This window comes from Myzus persicae, unplaced genomic scaffold (genome assembly GCF_001856785.1).
Source record: "Myzus persicae strain clone G006 unplaced genomic scaffold, MPER_G0061.0, whole genome shotgun sequence".
NCBI classification, from domain to species: domain Eukaryota; kingdom Metazoa; phylum Arthropoda; class Insecta; order Hemiptera; family Aphididae; genus Myzus; species Myzus persicae.
The window spans coordinates 26,713-45,963 of NW_019103999.1; the positions used below are offsets into that span (position 1 = coordinate 26,713).

At 28.8% G+C, this 19,251-nt stretch overlaps 1 protein-coding gene across 3 annotated transcripts; it reads right to left on the bottom strand.

The window, feature by feature from the left end:
- Window positions 1-14,537: 14,537 nt before the first annotated feature.
- Window positions 14,538-16,269, bottom strand: LOC111037433. 3 transcript variants are annotated; one of them, XM_022320003.1, is made up of 2 exons: window positions 16,124-16,269; window positions 14,538-15,424 (listed from the first exon to the last, which is right to left on the bottom strand). In XM_022320003.1, exon 2 carries the CDS (start codon window positions 15,413-15,415, stop codon window positions 15,110-15,112), a length of 306 nt encoding a protein of 101 aa, XP_022175695.1. In that variant the 5' UTR covers window positions 15,416-15,424; window positions 16,124-16,269; the 3' UTR covers window positions 14,538-15,109. The 3 variants fall into 3 exon arrangements, with proteins under 3 accessions (XP_022175695.1, XP_022175696.1, XP_022175697.1); XM_022320004.1 differs by having other exon boundaries at window positions 16,128-16,248; XM_022320005.1 differs by having other exon boundaries at window positions 15,987-16,229.
- Between the last annotated feature and the right edge of the window lie 2,982 nt (window positions 16,270-19,251).

Here is a 19,251-nt window from a genome sequence, read left to right on the forward strand (position 1 = left end):
ATCTGTGCCTGAGGTGTGAAATTTCTTAATGCAGCACTGTACGTAACCCTAGTGACGAGCAATAGCAAGACGTGTAAATATATTCAAAAAGCACATAAAACAATTATCAAGGATCAATACTGGGGGCAAAAATTGATAAGTTCGTTAAATAATTCCATATAGGAACAAAGTAAATATATTCATACATTATTTCCAGGTAACGAATATTAAATATTCATCAAACAATAATTCTTAAGAATTGTGCGATTACCTTTAAGTAATTTGTTCAGAAATATTGTTGTCTGTCTAATCAATGTAGGTACTAAAACCTATTAAAATAGAATCGCTAAAAACCAAATAAAAGTACATTATAAAATAGTGGTGTTGTGTGTCACTACAAATTAAAACACATAATATAACGGTTTGAAAAAGAAGCAAAATTTAGGTCAAGAATATTTTCTGCGTATAAATTCTGAATTCTAAATATGTACTTCATTATTTATTATTTATAGTCGTTACCATTCAATGCCATTAAATTCAACTATCCGAACGGTTCAAATCTATACTTAGTCTACACTTAGAGCTTATAACTTTTGATCCCCAGTACGTCACCATCAATATTCAATAACCCTCATAAAGATTTTAAAGAAAAAACTTCAAAATCAACTACCTTCCGTTGTAAGCACATATATGAAACATTTCAATCAAAACTCCCATCTGAACCGAATACTCATGAGCGACTCATTTATTTCCTATCGGGTACCTATATACTATTGCTGATAATCCTGCTTGCAGACCACATTCAAATTGAACCACCATTAAACTAGGTACTTAAAACATTTATTTAAAACTCGGGTCGATAATATTATGTGATCATGAAATATGAGATGTCTCTCCATCCTCATACGTTTTGACGGTCTCCGTATCCACTACCTTGCACACAGTCTAATGTACACCAAACTATATGCAGTAGCAGTAGGTACCTGTAAAATATAAAATTGTATACCTATGCTTTATGTTTGATGAATCTGCACATTGGTATTTATTATTATTGTATATACACTAGGTATGTGCATACTTGTTACACGTGTAGAATAATTACTGTTCTTTATCTAACTTGACCTCGTATTAAGTAATAATCAGTTAAAATATTAAATTTAATTATATTAATAGTTTGTATAAAGTGTGTGGTATGTATAAATAAATATAGCTAAAGACTAACAATATCCGATTGTTTACTGAATAAATATGTTGATTTGTGAGATTAGTATATTTTAATTTTTTATTAAATATTATCGTCTTGACTAATATTTAGGTATAATCTATTTATGAATTATTTCATATAATTCGCTAAGTAACTTATGCTTATTCATAAGATGATTATCATATCAGTGCTTCATAGTGTCAAAAATTCGATGACATAAATGCTAATAAGAACGTGATGCCTAGTTATTTCTTAGTCTTTCGGGGCTCAGTCATAATCACAAAATGATTCCTTACTGTTAATTTCAGAAGGCAAAAGTGAATAAACTGTATTAAAATAATTAAGCTACATTTTCCCCCAAATATGTGTGTGGATAAAATATTATTTCATCAAATAAGTTTAATAAAATGAATTCGGCAATAAGAGCTGTAAAAATTAAACTGTCAACAAAAAAATTTCAATTATATTTATGTAATAAATACAATTTTGCTGTATAAATTACTCAGTTAACCGTTATATTAATACAATAATGGTATAAAATTTAGGTTAAATAAGTGAAACAACTGAAATATTTTGTATTTGAATACTATTTAAATATGATGTTATATTAGATACCCATACAATTATATATGTAATTTGTATGATTACTGCTTAAGGCATACAAATGTACTTAAATTAAGAAATAAATTCTATAAAAAAACTGCAGCCAATGCAAAATGCTTAGTCTCAATATAAAAAAAAAAATGTAATAAAAAACCGTTAATATAATATTTACAAGCAAAATAATAATCGAAAATACAATAATTACTCATTGTAAACTATGTTTTATAATTAAAATACTTAAATACAAGAAAACAGTACGGGTTGTATCAATATTGAATGTAAATATTTGTGTTAAATACCTTGTATAGTTACATAGTTTGTACAGTATAAAAGTTTTTTTTGGTATAAACTTTTTACGAAGGAATTATAACTATTACTTTCCCCTAACCTTAAACGGCAGCAATGTAATGACAGCTACTCATCGTCTCAAATAACTTGTTCAAACAACAACAACAAAAATTGCTTTAAGGCTAATTATTTATTTGAATATGTCTTAACAAAGTGCACATGTTTGTCACTTGGCCTGTGGAAATCTTCGAAATGTAGTTCTTTAATAATAAATTATTTTGCCGACAAAATTTAAATACACGTATGTATGTGCTATTTAAAAACTAAAAATATTTACTCAAAGGCATTAACTTGTACCTCAAATTAAAATGGAATAATTAGCGTGTCATTAATATAATTGCACTGTAGTATATTTTTATATTACTATGTACATTATTCATAAAAGTTATAATTTTAAACGTAAATCAATCGACGACCAATAGACAGTTAAAACTGTTGTACTGTTTTACTTGATCGATTTTTCCACAGTAAATTTCTTTCGAGTAAAACCATTTCAACAGTAGAATGGCAATAAGGAAATAAAAATTAATTCATGACGATATATATAATATATATTGATTTCATAATGACGTAGAGGGGAACCTGTTTTCCGTCCATTATAACACCACAGCTGATGTCTACAAACTCTGAGTAAAAATTATCAATAAAATATTTTTTTTTTTTTAACTGTGATGGCTTCTCTTTAAACTATAAGGAGGCGTGTGTTTCAAAAATCAGATCTTTCTTGTTCAAATACTTTAACAGAAAAAGATTTTCCAACATTTTAAAAACTATGATTTACAGTACGAAAACGGTAATAAAAAGCTACTATATAGTTGACTTTCGTGTGGGTAGCTAAAGTAGTATACACTAAATACATCCAGACATCAACATACACATCAGACACACTCTTGAGTATTTTCAATAAGATTCTCGAAAAGTATTTATATGGTTTTCGACTTAGGTTTATACGTATTTACCTCCCAATGGCTCACATCAGTAACATTGTACACGTATTTCAAGTTCTACGCCCCGTTGCAGTGCTCACAGCATGACAGTTAAAATGGAGAATTCAAAGCACATTGACTTCACATATATATAAATTAGGTACCTACCACAGGTATACTAAATTAGAATTTTGAACTGTATTCAATTGACATCGAGATGGATCAATAATAATATGACACACTGATATTCTAGTGTTTTTCATCAATTTTGATTGTCAAGGATTTTTTGTGTATCACGTTTCTAACGACGCTGTTGAACTTTTTACGATTTTTTTCCCAAAGTTTTTCCAAATTCTCTTTCTAGTGTCCCCGAGGTGCTCTTTTTTCCATTTTGTGTCCGGCACCGGGAGAGAAGGCCACATATTGTATTTATATATTTTTCAATGCATTTTAATAATCCCCCTCTTTTTTACAGGGTCGTCGCAAAATACCTTTTACGCAAGTCACAGTGTCACATTTTTCCCATTTTTGACCTGGAAAGTGTGCTCTTCACATATTGTATTTTGTTTTTCAAATTTTAAGACCAAACTTTGACTAATTCATACTTTTTTCCGCAAAGTCGTTCCAAGTGCATTCATCACCCTCCACATCCAATCAATAACATTTCAAGCTCTATTTCCCATTTTTTCCAGTGTAGGGGGGGCACATAATCGTGTTTTTAATGTATTGGTTTTTCAATGAGGCATTTCAAGATTTTAATTTTTTTCACAAGCGAAGCCGGGTTACTATCAGTTATTTGTAATACAATGCCACAAATTACTGAGTAAATTATATTAATAAAATGTAATCACTTCAATTATAATATTCAGTATAAGAGAATACTGTTTAAAAATAAAACACAAATACTATAAGAGCGTTAGAGCTAAGTACTAACTGCGTAATATTCCGATGTCTAAGCTGGAATATTATTCGATAATAATTTAAAGTTTATTCATAAAGTTGTATTATAATTAGGTTTTTTTTGTATAAAAACTTATAATTGATAAATTATACTTACTAAAATATAAAATGAATTGTTCATAAAAATTCTACAATCAGTATTATGAAATATTAAGATAATTAAAATTTTGTTGTAAAACTCGTAAAAGTAAATATATATTATTGTTTCTGAGAAGTAAAAAATAATAATTGATAAATATAGACAAATTATAATAATATGTACAATATTGAATTTTACCAAACCATTATATTATTTCCAATATATATAAATCAAAAAATTATATTTTAATAAAACATTGTTTACAATAATTCAGAGTAATATATGTTCACCACGAATATAACTATAATTACAACTTCTCATTTTACTTCGATAAATTAAAAATAAATCTATACAAATACGGATAATTTACATGCTGTATTTGTAATATTTGATATATCAGCCCTTTACATTTTAATATTCCTAATATTCCTAAAGTAAGGTAAGGATTTTAATTTAACTATAATTTAATAAGTATGTAACGCTGACATTTTGAAAATTTAATAACGTGATTTATTTGTTAGTAAACAAACTCCCCTCGAAAAGTTTTTCAAATACAGATGCTTAATACCTAAATCTAGATAAAAATATTGAATTTTTATTAAAATTAAAAACAGGCAAGTTTTAAGCACTGCAAAATATGTTGTACACTTAAAAAATATAATAATCGAAGTATAGTCATAAATACATTGCATTTCCACAACAATTTAACTGAGCAATCCTGTTAGAACTATAGAAGCCCATATTTTCAAGTTCTTCAAAAAAATTATACATTCTTAAATTCCTTTTTAATAAATGTATTAATAGGGGCCACACCGCTATAATACGTTTGTTCTTTGATAATACTATAGAAAGGAATATGATAATGACAACAAAACGACAAGTTAGCGATTATTCATACTACGAGAGATAATTAATGTTTTATAGAAAAAGGAAGGTAAAAATGTTTTACAGAAACGAGAACAAAACAATTTCTCTAAACAAAACCAATTATTTTTCGTAGCAAAGTGTTCACAAAGTACCTATAGGAATTAAAAACAATATATTACGCTAGTAGTGAGTTTATTGCCATTCCTTATGTTTTTAATACATTTGTAATTTAACACAGTATATCATGTATTCAGATTAATACTAGGTACTGTTCTATATCTGTTAATTTATTTTCACAGAATAAATTTCAATATTAATATTTTTTTTAAAGCCTTCGTAGATTTTGCAGTTTGTTCAATATGCAACTTAATTTGGGTGAACATTCGTGAGTATGATGATATACTGACAACACGATTCACGATAATAAGTACATATTTTTGTTTAGCAACAATTAATTCAAAATTCAACAGTTTTAATTTATAAACCGGGTTATATAAAAATATTATATAAATATTTAACTTATTTTAGACGAATTGCTAAAAAAAATGCCAAATTTACAATTTCATTTTTATAAGTATGTATTACTTTTCAGTTTTTCTTGGGTGTGGTGCATTTTTCATTTGTTGGATTCTTTTGATTTCCATGCTTATCTAAATTAGCTTTTGATACATCTCCCTGGTAAGCATTTTGAGGTTCTGGTTCAGCTGTCTTGTGGCAAGAATTGCATTGATTAGTACAGTTCTTCGTTTTTTCACTCTTGTCCATTCTGAAACAGATGTCTTTTTTGATCAATTATTTAAGATAATTTTTATAATAACATATATTGAACGGTTTTATCAATGTATGCAATGTATTATCATTAACTACAAATTTATTATAACTGTAAATATACTGTTTAAAATGAATACCATTCGCTTATTTATTTATATATATAAACGGACTGACTTAAAAGCTTAAAAACTATTTTAAATATACGTTGAATAATATAATATGAATTAAAATGTAAAAAGCACAATAATAAAATATTAATTTATGAAAGAATACTTCTAATATTGTATTCATAAAAAGAATCTTTAGAGTGAAAATTGAATAAGTCAACCTCAACCTCATCATTTAATCTCATTCCAGGCTCTATATAACAGGTAATGAAAATCATATTAATTGGTTTTTTCAAATGAGATATAAAAGTATTTTAAATCGAGTTCGACATTAAGGGACTTAGCAGCTTAGTAATTCTTGACAGTTTATAATAATATAGTCATCTTATAATATATGATCATTTCAAATCATTAATATTTCTCCTGACAGTTAGACCGCTCATATTTAATATATCTAACAACGGCTGACATTGTGAATGAGGTTGACGTGGAATACACATTTGTAGGATATAAAGCAAAGTAAACGATTTTAGGTACCTCCGAGGTCTTGTACATGAATGAAAGGTGACCAGAGTATTGGGTTGTATTCCGGGGGAAAAAGCTCTAGTGAAAAATACAATATTTCTAAGACATCGGAGCTTATAAAACTTTTACAGGTTTAATAAATCAAAAAGTAGATTATGATTTTTCAGAAATGTTTATATGATGTTTGTTTGAAAGAGAGAGTGTCAAACGTAACACATGAATCACGATTTTCAAATCACACACCGAATTACAATATATATTATCTGAGTTAAATTCATAGAGAATCGGAGAACGGGACCCGAAAAATGTCATCATTTTGAACCTGTCTATATTAAAGACAAATTATTTAGATTAAACCGAAAACACAATATATTCGAAGGAATTAAAATAGTTTGGTAACAAGACTGATCCCGAAGATTAGATCACTAAAATCAGTGATCGAAATAATTTGATATCTACGGTAAAAACCACAATATTTACAAGAGTTTGAAAAATGTAAATTATTTATGAATAAAATAATAACAACGTAGTTAAAATGAATGTTTAACACGTAACAACGCCAGATTCGAAAAGATTTTCAGACATTTCAGATTTGAAATTGTTAACATTAACAATGATTTGCTTTCCGTCTGCAATATAAGAAATCAACCATGAAAAAAGGACCACGGATTCTAATGGAATGAAGTTTACTCAACACTTACGCAGATTGTATTTCGTGTATATTACTGTAAGATTTTCTTATCGGGTGTTAAATGTAACTCTTAAAACATCATATTTTTGAAAATTCTTCAATTTCAATTTTCATTTTTAACGCGATTATCATAAAATTATTTAAGAAAGAAAATGCACAAATAAATGAAGTATGTATCTATTAAAGAATGTATAACAATCGGGTACTACCTATAAACGTGTATTATGAAATTCCTATACGCATTACCTGATCGGTATTGTTTTACAGGTTGAGCTTAAAAAGATTTTTTTTTTTTTTATTTTTTTTTTTTTTTTAACCAAAAGATCTAAGAAAACACGAGTATAAAACAAAAATGATTTAATCAAAACAACACAGGACGATCAGTATACAAACAATAAAAATGATAAAAAAAACCTACAGGCGGAAGTCGAGAACACTATGGAACGCGGTTATTGCCTATTGTACGTATATACATATAACACAAGCATTGAACTGTGCAGAACTTCAAACATATTCTACACAGACGTGCAGGGTACTGTGTGCACACCACGACGAGTTGAATAATTCTGAACGATATAATATTCATTTGGTTTAAAAACTTGAAACAGTTTACATATTTTATGACGCGTCATCACCAGTACAGATTGTTCGGAATATAAAAACGCGATTAACCCGGTTTTTTAATTTGTTTTATTATTATTATTATTATTATTATTTTAAATCGCATACCATTATGTGACCAGAGGAGGACACGACGTTATGCAACCGCACACACAAAATATAGCTCAGCGTGCCACGAAAATTCACATTTAAAAACGTCGTGTTCGATCGACCTTCGGATCGGAGCTTTCGGCATGCTGAGTTACAATATTTATCGATTTAGTTCGCGCGGTGTGACTCGATCGTTTTAGACTTTCAGACACGTAGCACCAGCGTACACGGCACTCCACGGCACTCTATCGGCGAGTGGTCCGCAGTCCGTACACCGCATACAATTAATAATTTAATTTCGTACACGAATTTTCAATTATCGTATGTTTATGTATGATATTATTATTTTGCCGATGCGAAATGCCGATATTATGCGTCCGTGGCCAGGACACCGCCGCGCCCGCTTACAAAATACCTACGATCAAACGTACCTGATCCCGATTCAGATTAACTGCAATATTTTAATTACAGTAGTCGGCCAATAATAATTGCGGACTCGCGTCGATATTATAATATTGGATATATTGTGTATATACGGCCGGAGTATCAGAATAGCAAATCGGTTTTCAGCGGTACAAGAGTACATATTATTACGCCTGCGACGCGAACCGTAACACGATTTATCAAAAGAGATATATTTTCAATAGTAACGTAAATTTTAATAAAAAATACCCCAGACAGAAAACGATCTGTTGTAACCCCTGAATTATATCGGCATAATATGTAATGATTTATTTATAAGTATAGTTTAAGATTTGAATTAAAACAATGATTTTTAAGTCATTATGAAAAATTGTAATAATTTAAAGGTAGGTACTATAAATCGTACTTTGAAGATATCATTACTTGATACTCTCAACAAGTGTTATCATAGGATATGCGGTAAAATTTACCGAACACCGTCTCAAGGTTTTGAAAAATAAAATTAGGTAGCACGGTTTTAGCCAAGTTCCGTTTATGATTATTATTTATTAGGTACTTTCTGAATGTGGTGGTTTATCATAATTTGCCGAGCTAAGCGAAGCGAGATGAGTGCCCTACACCCGGTCATTGTATTCTGCCAGTTAACCACTTGAAATTTAAAACAAATTTTAACATTCTTTGGAAAAAAAAATAAAATTAAAGACCATAATAAATAGATAATCATGATTTGTATCAATAATCGTGCGTTTTTCCAATACTACCTATTCATATAAGTCTTTTGGGTTTAAGCAAGTAGTGTCCAGAAATATTAAAAGTAAAAGATAATTTTAAAGTCATAGTATCCTAAACGTTTAAATTCTATAAATATTTTAAATTAACTGTTAAACACAACATTATCCAACAAGCATTTATTTTCTTGGTCTAATTAAATATAAATAATCATGCTGTAGATATACTTACTTAAATAAATGTGTAGTAGTATGGTAAAATAACAAAATGTAGTTAATAGAACAAAATCTGTAGGATGTTTTATGACTGACCAAAAACTGTTCAATGCATTCGTATTTTATAAAAAGGAATCGTAACTTAATCAAATCATTTGTAGAGTAAACATATTATTTTCAATAATGAAAAATATTAATTGTTATCATAATTCTCTAGACGCAAATTAACTTTATTCGAGTGTACACAATGCAATTACAGCCGTACTCCACATTTATTTATTATTTTTTTAATGGTTATATTATCAATCAATTCATTTAATAAAGTACTTACATTTTTTTGCGTTAATCCCAGCCATGTATATTGTTTAATCTAAAGTACCTATGTGGATTGTTATACCTGCTAATGAAATTTAATTGACATTATAAATAGATTTATGTATTGAAGTTGTTGATTAATATTAATTAAAATATGGCTTGGACATAAACCTTTGTTTAAAATTCCAAATAGGTAGGCACCTATTATTTTCAAAAAAGTTATATCGATTGTACATCGAGCATAGCCATACACATTTTGAATACGTCTTACTCCACTTCACATCCGAAGATGATTTTACAACCATTTACACGGTAGTATAAAGAATAATAAAATAAATATCCTACCAGAGTATAGGTACAGCTAGGTGGTGTTTTTATAACGGTAAAAACTGAAGAAATTAATGGACGTTTTTCGTTATTGGAATATATTTATATCGTGCACACTGTAAAATAGGTATAGGTACTATAATATGCAATATGATGAAAACTATCACTCATCCAATCGAATGACGTCAATAAACTTAAAACAATTAGGGCCCGTATAACTGCATAAAAATATTATCAAAGAAAAAAATCATTGAGAAAAAAGCGTCTTGAAATATAAATATCAATAAAACTGGCAAATGCATATTTTCATCTTCAGTAGAAATTATACAATATTTTGGTGCTTCTTATATAATAGCGAACATACATCATATTATGCTATTATACAATAACTTAAAATTTAAATACACAATACAATAATTTGAGTATTATTTCGAATAATAATTGCATGGAACTATAATATTTTTTTACGTAATAATTAATTTTCAAATCATAGCTTTGGAAATACGAGGATGTCATTATGTCATTATGCTATGAAAGTCATTATGCAAAATCTTAATTGAAAAAAATGTAATTTCCCATACTATTTTTTTATAAAGTTTACAAACATTTTAACTTCAGCTTTAAAAATGTATTGACTTCCGTAGTTCCATATCATATTTTTTATAATAATTTGTGTCTTAAATCAAATTATAAATGTTTTGCATTAAAAGTGAGTAAAAAAATAAATCTAAATTTAAATTGAAACTTTCTCATTGCATAAATTCAGTTATTCCGATATTCGTGGAAAATTTAACTGGGTAGTGATTTCTGAAGACAAGACGTTAATTTTATAAAAATGTTTTTCTATTTATTTATATAATTGTTTCGATACACCAAGTAATTTTACAATGTTAATAAAAATGGTTAGTTACCTACTTAATATTATAGGTATATCCCGAAATGTAAAATCGTAATAGTTTATTATTTATAAATGATTTGCGTATTGAATTTATAAATCTCTTCAGTAGTTTATTAATTGAGACCTTGTTTTATTGGTGACGAATTATCACTGATAAGATAAGGTACTTTCAATGACTGCGTCCTATTCTCACACCCATTTTTCAAAAATCAAATGACTGAATTATGAGCATTTCAATGCAGTGGCTTCATTACTCACCGAATTTTTATTTTAACTAGTGTCATTGGCCATCTCGGCCGAAGTCTGATGTAAAAACAAATCATCGGAAGATACGCAAATAAACGCGATTAATTAGGAATATTAATTATTATAACATGAAATATGTTACGTTCATTTATGGTGCACCTACCATAGTATAGAGTGCCGTTTTAATGTTTAATATTATATGTGTTTAGTAAATAGAGCAAAATGTCGAGTGCTATTGTTAGTTGCCACTCCGACAAGTAATCTGTCAACGCGTTTTTTTTTTTTTGCTTATGTATTATAATAAATTGTTGATTACCTCAGGGCAAAATATGACACAACAGCGTTCGGTGTAAACAAATTCAGTATGCTTTATGTATGACGGATTTATCCTTCCGAAGATAATAGTTATATAATCCAAGATAATATAATATTTTGTTTTCTATTTAATTATCATTTTCTCAATTTTTAAAACATTTGATATTAATAATTTCAACCCTGTTCCAAAATAGATAGTAGTAATAATTTATTATTCAAAGGTTCAATTAAAATATAATATAAAAATATTTTCAACATAATTTTAAATGCCATTGCCCGATGATTGATAATCGCAAAATTATATAGAGAAACTCTTTCGAGCGGTTCTAATTTGTAAGGGTTGTATGTGTATAATAAATTACAAAAAAGGCAAAATCAAGCCCATATTCAAGGGGAAGTTTTTAGGGTTCCGGAACAACCTCTGAAATTTTTCAACGTTGAAAAACAATTTTCGAAACCGACATCAATATTTTCAAATTAATGTATGGTAGTTACAATGTCTTGTTTTGATCTTTATTATTTAACCAAATGTCAAATATTAAATTAAGCATTACTTTGTTAATTAATTTGAATTTTTTTTAGTTAACAATTCATGAGTATCCCTCATATTTGTTTCTGTACGTTTTCATAGTTGACTATTTAGTAGTTGCAATGTAATATATTTAGTAATAATATGTCTAGTAGTATCAATGTATAAGTGCCAGTGTAACACGACTTATAATTATCAACATTAATTATATTGTGTACCAACGTGGTAACAATAAATCTTATCACCGCGGTATTATAAAACAAAAAGTTCCTGCTGGAAAATGTTATAAATAAACCAAACTTTTAAAAGGCCATACATTATATAATTATATTAAATTGTCTACATAATGTAATAGAAGATAATTTGTATGGTTACATATTATACTATATTATTATGGTGTAGTTTTAAAAACAACCATTTATCAAAAACTTTACATCCGACAGTAATTATTACGTATCTCATCAATAGGCAATAACAATAAATAAAAGAATAGCATTTTATAGGCCCAATTCTAGTTTTTTTTTTTTTTAGACGCCAAATTAAGAGCACTTCAATGACATTTCAGTACATGAACTATATTTTAAGAATTTCTCTATTATGTGAGATATCATACAGTTTAATATAGTTGTAACTTAAAAGTCATCTTATTTAACATATTTTACTTATTTATTCAATGATAATTATAATACATTGATAATAGTATAAAAAAGCAAAATGATCTACTATACATCTTTGTTTTGTTTTTTTTTTTTTTGGTTCATAAGTTTTAGTTCTATCTGTTACATAAAAAAAAGAACAATAAGAACAATCGATGGTATATAATATAAGATAAAATAAATAAAAATAAAAAGGCAGATTAGACAAACTGCAGAAGCCTCCCAGCGGTGGTACTATGACGTAGTAAAGAATTTTGTTAGGTTAGCTGGTCACGACACTACTGTCTTTTGAGTCGTTTAATCGGAAACACAACATCTTTAAATGTTTTTTTTTTTAATTATTAGTTACGTTTTGTCAGTTTGACCTAAGAAATAACTGGAAAAGTAAAATGAAGCAAATTTTTAAAAATATTTAATCCACGTTAACACAAAATATCGTTTGATGTAATTTGAAGTAACAGTATTTTTTAAATTCAAGTTATTTTTTTAAATATGAGCGACGACTATTTCAGAACAACGCGCCTTTCTCCTGTAAGTATTATGAGGCTAATACAAATTTTTGATTATTTTAGTTATCAACTGTGACCAGATTTGTATGATTTTTTTTCGAGGTAATTAACGCGCCTTTGTTTGGGTGAGCTATCTTGACGTTTCCCTGTTCGATGAAAAACTGAATATACCCATAACTTAATTTATTGCATAAAAATGCGTATTTCGAGATTAATGAACATTTCGTCCAAATGAAACTTAACATCATTTATTATTTTCATATTTGAAATTATTTTCAAAAAATCATTAAGAACAAAATAAACGCAAATTGGTAGATATTCGGTGTTTGGATAACCAAAAACGTGAATTTGGTGGTATGAATTACGTACCAACCGTTTATCTAAGATGTATCATGCATCTGAATTTGTCTTGAGATCTGTGGTGGTCACGGTAAGAAACATTTTAACTCCAAAAGTATATATTTTAAAAATACATTATATTGTGTGCACAGAGTCCATATTTACTATTTTCACGTACAATAAATGTATCTGTGCGCTGAGTTAAATTAATGTACATGAATAACTTGACGAAAAAAGACAAGAATAGGTGAAAGTTCCTTCTTTAGAAACCTCCCATGACATACGGATAAAATATAACAACAGTTTTAAAGTATTAAACTATTGTATAAGTACTGTTAACTGCTGTTCGATACGATTATTTAGAAACGTTATAAATTTTTGATTATTTGTCTATTCATTTAAACTTGTATTTCTTTTATTAATACGTCTATCGTTAGTTGTTACTAGTATAAATTGAATATGCCCAAGATAAGTTCAACTTTAAGGATTTCATTAAGCCAATGGACATTTTAACAAATACAACCGTCAACCATGTATTAATTATGATGTTATTAAAAATTTATCTAATATTAACTGTTTGAACTTAAAATATATAATATATACAAATCATTAAGATTACATATTATGTTTTTCCAGCATTTTTTATTTTTATTTCTGATACATCATAATTCTTATGAATTTTCAAAAAATTAAAAAAACCCATTTTTAACATTTTTAGGAACATAAATGTCCAGTCTCAATTTATCAATACGGATTCATAGGATTTATGTATAATACTATGGTTATCAATTTACAGTGAAATAGGTAGTTTTTCTACTATCACCAGTATTAATAAGAATTTAGTAATGTATACAGCTTACAACATTCGAAATGAAATGGTGTGGTTTTATTTTGCATTGTTTTGCATGGTTTTGCATATCTTGGCCAAAAACTAGCATAACTTTGCATGTTTGTCTGTTATATCCTATAATCGGAGATAATAATGTGTACGTATTTTACATGTTTGTAAATACACTAAATTATGATATGAAGAAGAGGATTTAAATTTTAAACCAACTTGTTTCACGCGAACTGTTTGGTAGTGGAAGAATTTAAAAGTTGTGATGCTTACTTATAAGTACCATCGATTTATATTAGTGCTTGCACGGCAAACAAATTGAAATATTAAAATAATGAATAAATTAAGCAATATATACATAAAAGGATTGTTGATTTGATTTGATTTTTTTTTATAAAAATATGGAAGACAGGACAATAATAAGGAATTGGTTTATTTATTTAATATTTATTTTTACGTTTAATGTATTTAAAAATACCGTAGTCAAGGTTAAATGTAAAAAATGTTTTGAACACGTTAGTGTTGCCCAGGTTAATCCACCATACTTTTAAATAAAATTTAAATACACATTTAAATAAATTACATTTTAGCTTTCCTTAGTATAGTCTTTCAAATAGTTCTACTGTGCAAATGAAAATCGACTACTAGCCGTGATGGTTTTTGTAATTTAACTGTTGTACGATAAATACATACTTTCGTAGATTCCGAGTTGATTGTCTAACTTACCACAATTTCAAAGAACTAAACAACGACAGTTTAGAATTATAGCGCTTAAAATGATGTAGACGTATGTAAAACTAATTTTAAGACACATAAATCTTGGATAATTGTTTGAAAATATTAATCATTAAAATATTTCTTGTGACATTTGTGTAAAATAAATATTGATAAAATAATGATTACAGTTTTAATTTATTGTTGATCGAAAAATACATAAGTAAGTACAAAAGGGATAATAAGTTGTAAAAAAAAATTGTTGGTTTTTGTAAAAATGTCTGATTATTTTTTGTTTTTCTGATCAGACTGATTATCTAAATCTTGCTTTTTCTTTACCTCCTGGTAAGTGGGTGGACTATCGGGGCCATTCTTCCATATATTGGGATTGCGCATGTCCGCAAAACCATTCCTCGAAACCTGCGGATTGCGCATGTCTGCAAAACCATTCTTCCATATATTAGGATTGCGCATGTCCGCAAAACCATTTCTTGAAATATTCGGATTGCGCATGTCCGCAAAACCATTCTTCGAAATGTTGGGATCTCGCATATCCGCAAATTTATCTTGAGATGAATTTCTGCGATCCATAATACAAAACTAAAATACAGTACAAATTGTAATTATAGCAAAATCAATGCAGCCACTAAAATATAATAAAAATAATTTAGAAATATGATGGATTTAATTATTTGTAATGCCAGCAATAACCCAAATACTATTGATTTTATATGTATTATTTAAATCTATTTTATACACATTTTAAAAACAACAATTACAATTATAATACCCACAGACAATATCTGGCAAAATCACTGGTCAAACCGGGACACGCAATCAGGACAAATAAAATATAAAATCATGGCAACCAACCATTTAAAACGTCAGAAAATCATTCTAATAAATCAATAATTGAGAATCAGCCACACTAGACTTAAAAATATACATCTCAAATCAACCAACAGAATGCACTTCGCGTAGAGTGGTTCTGACGGTGAAGCATAACTTAATGACCGAATTCAGCAAAAATCTAATCTCCATTAATCTATATTTTATAATATGCATTTAACATATTATCACAAGAAAAGCTAATGCTGTCAAAACTTAAGGTTATTAATAAAAATGTAAATCTAAAACGATTATTATTATCATACCAACATACCCAATATTATCACTTTTTTCCAACAATAATTAAAAATCAATTTAAGGGTATGATTATCACATAATAAATTTAAAAAACAGCTAAAAACTGTAAACAGTGTTACCAAACTAATACAAAAAAGTATTGCAATAACTTACTTACGAAAATTACTTTACGCGACTTGTAATGTGAGACAGAAAACAGAAATGAACTGCAATTTCAACCAGAGTGGAGACGAAAACGATGTTCAATCGGACTTGGAAACATTGACGACCAACTGAGTCCCTACATTCCTATTTAATCAAAATAATTTACTCCCTCTCAATATTAAATATTTATTGACTCAAAATTATTATCATAGCTATATGTTTATACGCTACTGTTGATGAGTGGCATTCATTTGTTTTTATCTTTGTTTATGTTTGTTATTTTAATTTTGTGTACTATGAGTTGACCCAGGTATGCGATTCGTAATCGCGTGCGATTGAGTCACGCCCGTCTTTTTGGATTGAAAATAGTGCGTTGCCGCGTTGGTATGTCGAGTGCTCTATGAACTCATTAATGATCATATACCCACAAGACGTAACAACACAGTGTTTGAAAGGTGATAAATTTTACTTAGTTTTGTCGGAAACAAATACTTAACATTGTAATTTTTTTTCGAAATTATATTCAATTTAATATTTTTAAAAAGCTCTTTTAGTATACTCTTTTAGTAATGCTCGCTTATTAATACCATTTTCAGAAATATGTTTCCAACAAGAAGGGAGAAAAAATGATAACCTATCCAACAGTGTATTATACAAGCAATACATACATAGTTTAGTAATTATAAATTAACGACTATTTTTTGTTTATGTAATGATATAGAAATAATAATCCGAGTTAGTTGTCGCGGTATATGTCTACGGTATTGTATTTGTATTGTATTTAAAGTAATTTATTTTACTGTTAATATTACGATAGTTTGATTTAATAATCATAACCATGCCGCAGCGGTTGCCACTAACAAAACACGGCTCCGACAGATTTCGGCGATGGCCGCAGAGCAAACTGTTTCGTTGCTTCGACGTAAGCGGCTGTGGTTTCGGCGATTGAGTCCAGGGTGAACCCTTTCTTCTGCTGTGGCGCCGTGGCGGTGGTGACAGAACAACCTGTTCCATCGCTACAACATGTTGCGTCGGATCAAACCAGCCTGTCGCTATACAACAGGTTGTGGTGGGTCGAAAAACGATTCTGTCTCAAAAAAACTGAGGCGGAGAAGTAGACGATGCCACAACATAATGTTCATTCAGCTGCGGTAGTGGATATGTAAACTTCGACACGATCACAAGGCACTGAAACGGCGGCGGAGGTAGTGGGTCAAACCATGCCGGGCCCACATAATATGTCAGTATCAGTTCCAGACTTAAGACTTTAATAATTATTCAACCCTTATTTACTTCGATGCTTTTGACCTACTTGTTGATCAGTGACACGGGCGACGAACAAAGCACCATCAGAGTCTCAGAAGTCAGAGGTATTTCAACCACTAAAAATGAATTGTTGAACATTTTTTTCCGCGACTCTGAGAACTATGATTAGGACTATTAAGAAGTTAAAGTAGAACCCGCTGTGGCTGAACACTGCGTCTCTCGCCATCAATGTAATATTAAACAAAAAATACACCTAATAATACGTTTTATTTGTGTTTAAACATTAAAAAGTATAATTCAATGTACTATAATGCTTAAACCATAAAAATGTTAAAGAATATTGTTTAGAAATATAAGAAAGGAAAAAATGCTCCAAACAAATAATACAAATTTAAAATTTATTTATATTTTATCAAAATATAAAATGTTTATAAGTCCATTGTACGTACTCTTCATTTTTTTGGATAAAGTTCGTTGTTAGGATTCATCTGCATTGAACGGTTATCATTATCGGGCTTGTCACCGGTTCCCTGGTATGCATGTGGTCTCCCCGGACCAGTTTTAGGGTGATCTTTATTACATTGATCTGTTTTATTTCTATCTTCAGCTGTTTGGCGATCCATCTCTGAAACAGTTGAAACCCACTATTTGTAAATTGAAATAATATAGATATTATATTAGAATTATTAAATTATTTTACTGTCAATTGAAAAAGGATAAACAATTAAAATAATATTATACATAATATTTTAAAACCAATACCACGATAAAATTAAAGTAAATTTAATATAATAAGCTGAATTTGCATGTACCGCGTGAATAATATAACTGTTTGTAATATGATCGATGTAAATATCTAAATGCCTACACTATTAATAATACAATTAGTAATAGGACTTATTTTGGAAAACATTGATTAAAATTTTTTTTTTTTTTTTTTTTTTTGAAAATATATTGACATAACGCTTAACACTTTTTTACATACAAAAAAACACCGGACATGCGAGGTTTAACCATGGCGTTCAATAAGCCGCGGCGTCGAGTATATCAACTAGCACTAGTAATGACTGACTTGCTAGACATTTCAACACGGCCTTCGACTTTACTTTTAACTTTTACGACGGACCGAAATATAATATTTTAATCTACTCTGTATATATTATATAAATAATTATAATAGTGCTTGAATTGTGGGGGGGGGGGAAATGGAGTCCTCGTCAGACTTAAAAATATACCTATACGGCTATGTCTCGTGGAAAGCCAACCAACAGAATGCACTTTGTGTGAAATTGTGAAACTGACAGAGAAACATATAACAATATTATGATGAATGAACTCGGGCACAGGAGAAAATCTTATCTCCCTGAACTATCTTGTATGTGTTTGCAAAATATCTTACTGACATTATATTATCATGTTGGTCATCAACAAAGAAAAACTAAATTAAAAACAACTATATAAACTGTTATCAAACTAATAAAAAAATATTGCAATAACTTACTTATGAAAATGACTTCACGTGACTTGTAACCGCGAGACTGAAAACAGAAAACTACAATTTCAACAACAGCAGAAACGACGATAATTTATCGGACTCAGAAAACATTGACGACTAACAGGGTCTCTGCACACGTATTTATGGCAAAATAATTTACTCCCCCTTAAAATTAAATATTTGTTAACTCAAAATTATTATCATTGATATATATGTATATGTGTTATTGTCGATGTGTAGCATTCGCTTGTGTTTATTTTTATATATGTATTTTATTTTCATTTTGTGTACAGAGTACCACGAGTGTGTTCCGTAAAAATGGCATACTTTGTCACACTCCTCTTTTTGTTCAAAAAATGTTAAATAGTTCGTTCGC

Excerpts from the sequence above, each read along its gene's own strand:
- LOC111037433 (XM_022320003.1), bottom strand. The coding sequence starts at position 15,415 with ATGGATCGCAGAAATTCATCTCAAGATAAATTTGCGGATATGCGAGAT.